The 12467-nt window shown below is 40.7% G+C and overlaps 1 protein-coding gene across 1 annotated transcript; it reads right to left on the reverse strand.

The window, feature by feature from the left end:
• Positions 1-1536: 1536 nt before the first annotated feature.
• On the reverse strand, positions 1537-11585 carry ube2v1 (ubiquitin-conjugating enzyme E2 variant 1). Its single transcript, XM_069172242.1, has 4 exons — positions 11519-11585; positions 8405-8553; positions 7610-7735; positions 1537-2854 (listed from the first exon to the last, which is right to left on the reverse strand). The coding sequence occupies exons 1-4, from the start codon at positions 11538-11540 to the stop codon at positions 2708-2710; spliced, it is 444 nt and encodes a 147-aa protein (XP_069028343.1). The 5' UTR covers positions 11541-11585; the 3' UTR covers positions 1537-2707.
• Positions 11586-12467: the final 882 nt, after the last annotated feature.

Consider the following 12467-nt stretch of genomic DNA (forward strand, 5'->3'; position numbering starts at 1 on the left):
TCCGTTTATTCAATCTTAAAAATAATGAAAGTCCCCAATATCAAGTTGAGCTGAAAGCTGGCGCAATGGATGTATCCAATTTTACACAACTACTTCCCATGAGGAGCACACTTTGGCCTGAGCGAAACTCTAATAAAGTGTCATATGTGCCTCTGGAGGAGCTTTTTGTTATCTGAAAATATAACTCAGAAAGCTCATATCACAATTACTACTGGGGGCAAATGGTGTAAAAGATGCAAGCGTTTACCTGCGAAGAAGAGTATCTAACACTAAAATATTGGTATTTTGGGTAATGTAGGATCCAGCAATAAAACATAATATACATACTGACAAAAAGATAAATGCAACAATTTAGTTTTTACTTTTTTTCACAAATAAAAGATCCAAGACTTCTTTCATAAACACAAAAGGACTTATTTCTCTCAGATTTTGTTCTCAAATTTGATCAAATCAGTGTTTGTAAGGACTTTTAAATACATCCATTGTGGGAAAATCTCTCTGAACTATTTGACTATTATTTGACTATAGAAAATCCTCCTGTTGGCACGCCTGACCTGATGCGTTTTTTTGGTCTCAGACAGTGACACCCCCCCCCCCCCCCCCCCCCCCCCCCCCCATGTCACTCAAAACATCTCTCCAGGTTCATTGCTTTATTGCCTATGGCTTCCTAAAGCATTTTATCCATCACACAACAATAACACCGTTGCACTGTTTGTTTAATTCGTTGCACTGTTGTTTAGTTTAGTTTAATTTCATATTTTTCTATTTGTATATAATGTGCATTTAATAAAACTTATATTTAATATTTTTTACTACCTCAATTTTTTATTAGTCATTATTATTGCTTTTCCCTGTATATGCTGCTGTAACGTAAAATTTCCCTTTGAGGTATTAATAAAGTATCTATCCATCTATCTATCTATCTATCTATAAAGGGTCCACAAAACTTAATGTACACCCTCTGGTCATGTTTACTGAAAAATTGCAGACGCGCTAGAGAAGCTCTCACAAAAACTTGCAAAACTCGGGTGCTGCTTTTGATCAAGCGACAAAATTTGAAACACCTACTCATTCAGGTTTTACCTTCTGCTTGCTCCATGCACGTCACGACTGTTTGCTGTCCTGGCTCCTAAATGGTGGAATGAGCTCCCCACCGACATCAGGACAGCGGAAACTCTGTACATCTTCCGCCGCAAACTAAAACCACACCTCTACTTTACCTTGAACAGTAGAACTTTAGTAGCACTTAAAATGACACTTACTGATAGCACTTTGTAGTTTGGCTTTCTTGAAGAAGTTGTATTTTCTTGATTCTTGTTGTTCTGGGTTTTGTACCCTCATGGTTGAAATGCACTTATTGTAAGTCGCTTTGGATGAAAGTGTCAGCTAAATGAAATGTAATGTCACACTGCTATGCTTCATATATATATATATATATATATATATATATACACACACACACACACACACACACACACATACGCACACCTATCCATTTATCATTTGGACATCACTGTGGAGAATGCCAACACAAACTTGTGCAAAAGTTATAACGTTTATTTCAAATAAAACCATGCAACAGGTCACCATCACCCTGATTCAACCCATGTTAGAAAATAAACATCCAAAGCCGTACATTGCGATTAGTGGGCATTCACTGTGTGAGAGAACAGATGACACCGTGGAGTACACACTGTTCAGCCTGAAGACTAAACGGACCCCAAAAGAACCCAAAATTAGAAAACAAACAGAATCAGTTCCTCCTCTCTCTCTTCCACACAGGCCACAGTACAGTGGTGATCGTGAAAAGGTGCCAAGAACACAAACTCTATATTATCAGAAGAAAGAAAGCACAAGGACCTGTAGCCTCCCCCAACCCTCCCCCTCCCCCTCTCCAACCCCACCTTTCCTCCTCCTCCCACTGGCTGCTAATCAATCACCGTCAAAAAGTGATATGAACCATATGGCACACAGAAGACAAGTCTGAGAACATGAATGATAAGCCAGCAGTGCCTTGCCGATAGATTTGTTGCTAAATGTCTGGTAGCAGTTCATTCCCATATATGAGACATACATTCATGTAAAAAAAAAAAAAGGCCCCTCAAATTCACATCGTTGGGATATTGGGAAGCTGGGGAGTTTGACACTGATGCAGCCTGAGAGACTACACAAACAGGTGTTTATTTTGTGAGGGACATTTTTCAGCATACTCTAAAATGTTGAGGTTTCTCGTGTTGAAAAAACAGATACTGAAAAACAATAGGGTTTTGTCCCTACAGGGCTTGAACCCTAATTATCCAAAGCATTTTAAGAGTCGTATTTTAGCCGGGGTTACAGAAGTAGTTTTGTTTTTCTTAGCAGTGAGTTGATTCACATTCCTCATGATGATATCCATATAACAGGGATTAACTGTCACCACTTTTGAAGAAGTAAGAACACACACATAATCGATACACTCAAGTCAGGTCAAATCAGGTAAATCGCAAAAAAAACAACAAAAAAAAACAACAACACGAGATGTACAGAATTCTTGTTTTCTAAAGGTCTGGTCTGTACCATGAACTTTTACTTGGATGACTGGGCACTGGGTGAGGTTCCGTTTCACCTACAAACCCCTCTTTTCATCCGATGGAAGGCTTCCGAAAGCGCAAACAGGAAGTCAAAAGTGTGTCTGTGTGAGAGATAGGGAGGGATAGCAGCAGGAGCCTCAGTTGCTGTACACCTGGCCTTCAGGTGGCTGGGAGAGCCTGTTATTTTCTTTCATCATCATGTGCTGTCTAAGCTCCTGCAGTACCATTCGAATGTTGTAGGAGTTTTTCCACCGGGACAAGGCTGTCAACGTCTTTATGTCCACCTGAAAGTAAAGGGAGGAGAGAGGCGTTGGAGATCAAGGTGCTTTTGTTAGGGCCCCACCAATGAAGTTTAACCTACTCGAAAAGACACAGAGCATCATAACCGTCCATTTTGATGAGGCCATCGCAGTTGACCGTATTACTGCGTGTGGCGCATCAGAGTCGACAACTGATGCCGTAACTTGGATGCGTCAAGGCAACTTTTTTTTTTCTTTTAACCTTCTCTCGCTTTGTACACCAACTTCCCCAATATGTTCTGTGTGTGCAGTTCTTTTTCTTTTCTTTTTTAGGTTTTCCAAACACAAGACACCCAGTATCATACACACTGCGCAGACTTCAGACTAACTTTGTACATCGGTTGCACTAGTGCGCCTTTCCTTTTTCATCGTGCCTTTTGTCTCTGCAATAATACACACTCAAAAGACAATTTTTTTGGGGGGGCAAAATTTAGCAAATACCTAAGATCCCAGGACAGAGCCCCGCTGGTCTACAACAGGAACCTGGTCGTTTTCTTCCCTGACTACACACCCAGCGTTGCCAAAGCCAGAGCCGCGTTTGCAGAAATACGGACGGCGCTACGAGGAAGGAACGGAGTCCGCTACGGTCTGCTGTGCCCAGCCAGACTCCGCACGACAACGAAGACCGTGATTTCTGGATCCCGGCAAAGCCATGGAGTATGTCCAGAAGAAATACGTCCCATCTACCGAGCCTGCTGACTAAATGTATCCTTACCAGCACAGTTAACCACAATAAGCACTGCTCGGTGACATTTGCACTGCCACATATCGGCACATAATTATTTCCTGCTTTATTTTATATTTCTTTTTTTTTTTTTTCATATTATTAAAATTCCACCCGAGACGGGAAAAGGAAAAATGTGCCTCGTGGCTAATATTTTTTTAATATACCCGTCTCCCTCACGAGGCCACAAACCCTTATAGCCTACATTGTGACTGTTATTTATATTAATATTATTTGTATCGTTTTACTATATTTGCCTCACTGGCAGCGACCCTAAGAGGAGACCATGAACATTCCTTTAGTTTTGCGTGCAACTCAAGAGACTATTTTACCACGAGGACCCGTTTGATTTTACAGACCTATGCTGCTTGCCCTTAGTTGCTAGGGAATAGGTCCCACCGGACTGTTGTTAATGTTAGTTGACAGTAGTTATAAGAGTTGTGTTTTTCCTGTTTTGATCCCATGTCAGCATCTATTTATCTTCAATTTTTTTGTTTTGTTTACCCCACTCCTATTGGTTTCACTATCTGGTCCAACTCCTCACAATCCACACAACAAGATTCAGGACTCGTACGCAGGCTTGTTTGTTTTCTAATCCCCATCTCTCTTCACAAACTCCCAGAACATTGCAAATTGCCTGTCGTACGTAATGGACTCGCTAAAAATTATAAGTGATAATGTCAAAGGCCTTCAGAGTCCTTTTAAGAGAAAGAACATTCTGCATCAGATGAAACAAGCCAACTGTCGTATCGCATTCCTACAGGAAACCCATTTATCTGAAAGTAGGGGAGATATATTTTAGTTCATGGATTAATTGATGGTATAGAAGTGTCCCTCACAAATGTATATGCGCCTAATGAAGACGAGCCCGGCTTAATCAGGACATCGTCCAATAAGATGTGACAATATAGCTCAGGACTGGTGCTGATGGGAGGACACCTAAATTGCGTAATGTCACAATTAATGGACCGACAACCTGCCTCTGAAGCTCCACTCTCTAGAATGAGTGAAATTGATTGATTATATATTTACCACTGAGGCAGCGCTACATACGACAGTGGACATACTGCCTGTAACCGTCTCCGACCACGCACCAGTGGGATTAAAATGGGACATGGGCCATAGACCAACATCTAAACAATGTTGACATAATGCGTCGCTCCTTAATGATAAAGAAATGACCTCCCTCATCACAGCAGAACTCGAGCAATACTCGTACGTCGGCTGAAACGACACCTCGTATATTGTGGGATTGTGCCGAAGCATACGTCAGAGGCCGTATCGTTTCATTTACATCTGCTGCGAGAACAGAAAAAGAGGGTAAACAGAGAATTGGAAGAAAAAAATAAAATAAAAGATTGAGACTATAAACACAAACAATCGGCGTCGGCCAGTCTTAAATGACCTAAACGCAACCCTGAGAGAACTCAATAGTCTACTATCAGATCAAATTGAGGGAAGTTGAAGATTCACACACCAAAGGTACCATGAACATGGTCACAAGGCAGGCAGATTATTAGCATTTAGATTACGAAAACAGCAATCATTTAATATAGTACAGAAAATAAAATCATTCAATCAAATTTTGTTACAAAGCAGAATCCTTTGCAGAGTTTTACGAATATTTATACAAGAATACAGATATTTATTTTCAGAGTCAGCAGCTAAGGAATTAGATGAGCCTATTGAGGAATGGGAGATCAAGCAGGTGATCTCAACACTCAAAAATAATAAAAAGCCCAAGACCAGATGGATATGTTAATGAATTTTCATAAACCCTTTAAAGATGTTATCTCCACTGTTGCTAAAAGCATAACATCGTGCATTAGAATCTAAAACTATGGCATCGTCTTGGACGGAGGCACTTTTGATCACCCCAAAACAGATTTCTTCAGATATCTACGATTGAGAACTTTCCCGACGACGCACAAAGAGTGAGGAAAGCTTGTGAAGCGCACCCCTAAAGAGGAGTTTTTAATAGAAACACAGATGGGGAATGGAGATAATAAAACAATAAGTAAATGATATAACATATTTCTATGAATTAATCTGCATAATCCCCTACAGCTAAAGCAGAAATGGGAAGCGGAAATGAGCGAGGTTAAACCACAGCTCATTTTCTTGCGTTCTCCCAGATGTCCACCTCCGTGCTCGTTTCTCCAAGTTTACGACAACAACGATTAGGTAAGATAAGGGTTAAATAAAAAATTTTTAAAAAAACACGAGTAAGTATTCCAAGTAACATCGCTTGATCAACATCAACACCTGAGTTACACACGTTTTTGTGACCAGTGATACTAGTGTATTTGCCGTGACACCACGAACTTAAAACAGAGCGCATGTAAACGCATGTACCACATGTACCACATGTACCACATGGACCACGGGTACCGATTTTGATCAAGCAACGTTACTTGGAATACTTCTACCTCGTGAAGGTTATTGCCGCACCCTTCTGATGCACGTCGCTGTACCAAGCGGTCTTCGTGCATAACGGGAACAGCCTCGGATCCTTCTGATTGCTCCTCGTGTAAGCATTACGCAGTGTTTCCAACAGCTTGAGCATTTACTTGTGACGGTGGGTAGCAGCACAAAGATGTGACGAGCTTCAACCATTTTTTTTTAAATTTTTTTTTTTAGCATTACTTTTTGGAATGAAACTATTTAAATGACATGTTGACTTTCCTTTATATATAGTGAGTGAGGAACGTGGATGGATAGTGTTAAGATTTTTTTTTTATGATGCTGCTGCGCTTACTTGTACTGCATATAATCCAATACAGTAATGATACTCTCGTTGGTTCTTTTTTTTTATTTTCTCAGGAGAAAGACAAACCATCAACCACCAATCATGCACTTCATAAATGAACATTCTTGAATAGCGAACTACAACGTCATTATTTTAAACGGGACTTTTTTTTCTTTGACAGTTGTTTCTACTGTGCAGCCGTTTACCCACATCACCAGTGATCTGCCCCTACTCTTAGTGATATGGAAACGAGAGCTTCTGAAAGACGGATTGAATTAATGAACGCACTCCAGTGTTTCCCCTCGGCAGACAGCCTTGGCAGGGTGGGAGAGATTCAAAATCGATTAAAAACGCTGGAATGTTTTGCCAAATACACTTGTGTATTGGGCGGCCATATATTTATGGGAAACACTGGATTAAGCGTAAATCTTCATTACATACGATATACAAGTCTGCACAGATGCGGACGTAAACTAAAATTTGACACGTTGACGAAAGAATACAAACGCGAGGTGGTAATTCTGGTTTTAATTTAGACATCAGACATCCGAGGAATCCAGCTGGTTTCCTTTACGCCGAAATGTTTTCCGGCACACTTGATAAAGTGTGATCTTCAGAGACAGCCGTTTAAAAAAAAAATACACAGATCTCCCGTTTTATATGTTGTGAACTCGTTAATCGTATCCGTAATGACTCCCGGGCTCACTGTTACTTTCCGATCTGAGATTACCCTGCCCAATAGATGCCAGTAAACAATAATCACAAAATATACAGGCCAAAACCATGTTGATATTTTTTGCTGAGCCTACTTGTCAGCTATTTTTTTTTTTTTATCCAATTCATTTCTGCTGTAGGAGGACAGAAAGGCAGTCAAGTCTGAGGTGGAGGTTGGAGTCGACGTAGATCGAATGGGTCAGTAGCGCGTACGTGCCCTCCACATATCGCATCCAACGTGTATTCTCAGTAAACGAGTACAGGTTGTGACCTGTACACTGCAGCATCGCAAAAATGATCAGATAACTGATCAGTCAACAACTGCCACTTCCTCTGACAGCGAAACTGAAGAATAAAGTAAAGTTGAAGTTCCACCAGTAGCACCAGCTGCTACGGGGAGCAGAGCACGTTTTTTGGTAAATGAGCCGACGAGTGCATTACGACAGTCTCACCGATTGCACGACATTCCAATGAAAACTGAATGAATGATTGAACTTGAAATGTAATCCATCAGGAAGGAAGGAAGGAGGGTTTGGGGAAATCTGGTACTCACCACACCAGTTGAACTGTTCACGCCACTCAGGTTGATCTTGTTAACAAAGCGGACATGAGGGGGATACTCCGGGTATCTGGGTCCACAGTCGAGTTTCAGACTGTATATCCTGCCTTCGTAGACAGTCTGCAATTAAAGAAAGGACAAAAGATCGTCTGTGAGTCAATTCTGATGACGTAATCCTTTAGACTCAAGATCACGCACGCACACCTAACCGACAGATGCTGAACTTCCCCTTAAATGATCAAGAATCTGCCGGCCAGACCCGACGAGGCTCACTTAGGGTGGACTGACCTTTAAGGTGGACCAACTGTGTGATTTCGGTGACAATGTGTTCATCTTAGTTTGTAACCAATTCAAACTTTTCAAACTATGTTCATCGTTCTTTCTAAACGTTACTCATTATTTATTTAGGAATATTATTTATTTTAATTACATTTTTAATGAGACGGACTAAGAGCAATTACATAATTTTCATTATGATCATTTTAGACTCGCCTCACACAGTGTGACATGCAAAAAAGGCACATGGTCGCTGTTGTTGTTGCTGCACAGTTTAAAGACAATTAAAGGGGAAAACCAACTCTGCACCAGTTTATGTTTTGGAGCGCAACGAATGTTTTCTCTTTGTCAACTATAAAAAAAAAAAAAAAAAAAATTAAAAAAATGTCCAGAGTTAAATGGCCCGTTCCATTTTACATAGTGATTCCAATGTAATGCCAAACGTGTATTGTCTAAATGAAGGGAGGAGCATCGCTCTGTATTCAGGTGCTGCAGGCCCCGGGCGTGGCTCACCTTGGCGGGGCCGATGATCATGCCATTCCAGTGAGTGAGCAACATGTCATCATCATCTGCGAGACCCCAGCTCACTGTACCGTCTCCACCTCCCTTTTGACCGTCCTCCAGTTCCTCGAGCAGCCGAAAGCTGCGGGGAACTACGACGCCTTCGGACACAAATACACAAGACAAAACAGAAAAAAAGATAGTTAAATAACTTCTGTCTGATCGCATCATTCATACTGAATAATTTGACTAAACATAAGCTAGGTTGAGGTTATGGTCTGTGTAACAAACATGTCTCCCGTAACGTTCAGAATTTTTTGATAACATGATTTTTAATCATTCCGCTTGCGATTTTTATTAGGGTTGGGCATTTCAAGCAGAAATACCATCCAATATTCCCTGGGGACGAGACATCTTTCTGTTTGATTATCTAGATAAGCCCGTGTTTCTGTAAAAAAAAAAAAAAAAGCCATCCAAATGTTGTGCACCATGTGCTCAAAAAAGGAAACGAAGGCCCAGTTCATGCCCCCCCCCCCCCCCCGATGCCAGCGTCTCTGCCTCTCCTCATCACGGCAAAAGGTTTCTCGGGGTAGTGAGGGCGACCAAACAGACACAAACACACACCGGACCGCGTAAACTCTGATAGCCGCTGAGAGAAAGTCCCTATTAGGCTAAGATACTATATTCCATGTTGATATAAACTAAGGCTGTGTTCAAAATGTGCACTCGTTCCCTGCTCCCTACATAGGGAAGTTCTAAGTAGGGCCCTATCTATATATATATATATATATATATATATATATAGATATAGGTGATATATATCACCATCGCTGCTTTAGTTATTGTGGATGTCTAACCACTGCTTTGCGCTGAAGATGCTTCACGTGCATTTCATTTCATACACATGCCGGCATCACCGTAACCACCGCCAGCCGGTAGGTGTCCACAATCAGCAGAGGTGATCCCATTGTCAGGATTATTAGCAACCAAAAGAGAAAACGGGTCTCGCAGCTTGACGTGAAGCTCCCAGAGTAACGCGACAGCCACCGCACTCATTCGACAGCAGGACAAGGAAACACAACTTCAGTAAAAGTTGGGAAATATTGTCCGCTCCAAACGTCCTGAATCGATAGCTCATTAAGTAATTGTTGTCAGAAGCCAAGCGACATCTCATTCCTCTTGCAGGAAGGTAGACAACCGGGCTGCAACCCCAACTTTCGCCAAAACGAGTCGTCCTCGGAGCTGGACACCGGTCCCCAGGCGAGCGAGAGACGAGTGCAGGTATCGTCTAAGGAGTGCGACACCGCCAAAAATAGAGATGCTTAACAAATATATGGAAAAAAATAAATAAATAAATAAAGTGTGAAAATGTCGAGATAATTCTGGAACAAAAGGAGTTAAGAACGAAGACCTGCAAAGAAAGAACGAAATAGCTTTTTGTTATGTTCCATAATGCACAATTCAAACCAACGCGGTAATAGTTGCCCAGGGGAAAAAAAAAAAATTCTCCATGGGGGAGGGGGTAATAAAATATATCACATCATATTTAGTCAAATCCCATTTGAATCTTCAGATTTCACTGAATACGGGTGATTGTCGATATATATATATTTTTTGTTCAATAAATGTCAAACTTTTTGAATGAACAAAACTCCATCCCGGAGAAGACACTTTGTGTGGACACCTCAAAACAGATCTTCGATGCATTAGTAAGCGGCAAAAATTGTGATGCAAAATGTTGTATCGGTAGTTGTTTTTTTTTCTTGCATTTCTGGGTCTTTATGTAGGTTTTAAGCGGCTTGTTCTGCCGTCACGGGTACACGAACGAGAAAGAAAACAAACACATTTTTGCATCGTCACGTATGTACGACACGCTTGAACAACGACCGTTAGTGAGAAGGATATAGCTGAACGGGGGGGGGGGGGGCTCCCTCTCAACATATCTCGCATGGCATAACGGAGCCACGTGGTGACAATAATAATGAATAATAATCATAGTAATTATGATGTTATTGATGATAATATATCTAATCAAAAAAAAAAAACAAAAAAAAACATTTTCCTATATAGTTATTGAACTATGTGGCGCGGAAGTTGACGGGGTGTAACTTTAGTTGTCGGACTGGACTACGTGTTTTGTTTTTTTTGGTAACCAAGGAGAAAGTAAAGTCATTATTTCAGCTATACATCAGTACGGTATATGAAAAATTTAAAGCGTAGGAAAAGTGCATACCGCCGAGCAATCGGCAAACTAATGACAAAACAAACTGTACTGAAAACAGTTTCAAATGTTGCCCGTGTGACTTTTGTTTAGTGGGCTTTCTAAAAAGCATTAAAAAATAAATAAATAAATAAAAACAAGCGATAATCAGCTATAGGACAAACCCACTACTATTTAACAACAGGGCGTGAATATGTAAAATTAATCAAATTGACTTGGTTTGATATTCTTCCCCTCAGTTTTGAAGCTGCTTCTTTAAACTCTTTCTTACCTACTTCACTATTCAAATTTAAAAACGTGCCACTAAACACATATTTTGAGATTTAATAAGCAAGCAAAGACTTAAGTTGTTGTTGTTTGGTTTTTTTTTTGGTGTTAAACCAGACCACGTTGTGTGTTGTTTTGAGCATTTTGTTCCGGAACACCAGACCTGAAGTTGTCGATCTGTAAACTAAAATAAAATAAACTAAACGTCCTGTAAGAAAACAAACTCTGACAACGAAACGTCGAGAGAGAAAAAAAAAAAAAAAAAACACGTGCGTCACCATTTTTTTTTTTTTTTTTTTTCGAATAAAGCAACCGACAATAAAAAAAATTTTTAAAAAAGGCAAATGTGATGCGGATTTAGTCCAAAACGTGTAACTTCTCTGACGTAATGTCTCATCAAAGGTTTGACGTCGACGGCCGAGCTGCAGCTCAAAGACTCGAGCCAGCTTAGCTAGCCATCTAAACGAGCTAGCAGCGTTAACGACGGCGTGTTTCTGTCACCCCGGAGAGACTCTCCGGTCGAAACCGGAGTGCCCTTAATTGTTCAAGAGCTACGCGACACACGTGATGTGTTGTCCCTCTCAAGGAAAAGCAACGAACGCATACTGTCGAAACTGTCGGTGGAAGTCGAGACTTACATGATCCGGCGGCGGCCGCCATCTTTTTGTCAGTGCCTTGACGGGAGCGCGCACGTACAACTTACTATTTCCCTTGCGCGTGTCCGCCATCGTCGTCATCACCGTCATCACCTTCTTCTTCTATTAGATTTTTTTTTTTTTTTTTTTTTTGGGCGGTTGGCAGACGAATTTAAAGGCGCATTACCGCCACCTGCTGGACTGGAGTGTGGCGCGAAAGATTGGCAGGAAATAACAACAACAAAATAAAAACCTAAATTGTTTTAATTAAACCCGTTTGAGTGATAAATTCCATCACATGTTTATGTGCTTTGATTATATTCAATGCACTCCAGCAACACATGCTGGACTGTCTCTGGCTGCCCACAATGGGCACATATATTGTGCATTTTATATTTAATATTTTTTACTGCTATTTTATTGCTTTTTATTATTCTATTATTATCTTATTGCTTCCTGTATGCTGCTGTAGCGAAAAAAATTTCCCCTTGGAGATTAATAAAGTAGCTACCTAACCTAACCTAATCCTGTAGGGTGTTTATTTATTTTCTAAAGGATACGGTTGAGTCTTGTATGTCCTATTTGAAGACGTGTAAAGAGGGTCTCGTTTGCACTGTGCTGATTTTTGTTCGGATATAAACGTGTCCATTTCCATCCCAGTATTCTTGCCAGACTTTGTGTGCATATTTATTTATGAGACTTTTGACTTCACTCTTACTGAGAGATACTCGTAAGTCTATTTTCTGTAGTTTCAGTGGATGTTAAGCCAACTTGTCAAAAAATTTTTTTGACAAGGCTTGAGTCTATCCCAGCTCACTTTGGGCGAAGGCACGGTACACCCCTGGACAGCTCGCCAGTCCATCACAGGGCCCACTTGCAGTTGTCATAATCAAACAGAGTCTTCGTTTTTGTTTTTTTAAATTCAATATAGGTTTATTGAAAATCAAGGTTC

Source organism: Embiotoca jacksoni, unplaced genomic scaffold, assembly GCF_022577435.1.
Source record: "Embiotoca jacksoni isolate LCO1_2020_lvr unplaced genomic scaffold, fEmbJac1.0.p SCAF_1, whole genome shotgun sequence".
Taxonomy (NCBI): Eukaryota; Metazoa; Chordata; class Actinopteri; family Embiotocidae; genus Embiotoca; species Embiotoca jacksoni.

What these genes read in the sequence shown, in the direction of transcription:
- ube2v1 (XM_069172242.1), bottom strand. Translation starts at nt 11,540, where the DNA reads ATGGCGGCCGCCGCCGGATCAT. An exon ending in GGCGGCCGCCGCCGGATCAT is followed by an intron (nt 8,554 to 11,518) that starts GTAAGTCTCGAC and finishes TTGTGTCCGAAG; the next exon opens with GCGTCGTAGTTCCCCGCAGC. An exon ending in TGAACAGTTCAACTGGTGTG is followed by an intron (nt 2,855 to 7,609) that starts GTGAGTACCAGA and finishes CTTTACTTTCAG; the next exon opens with GTGGACATAAAGACGTTGAC.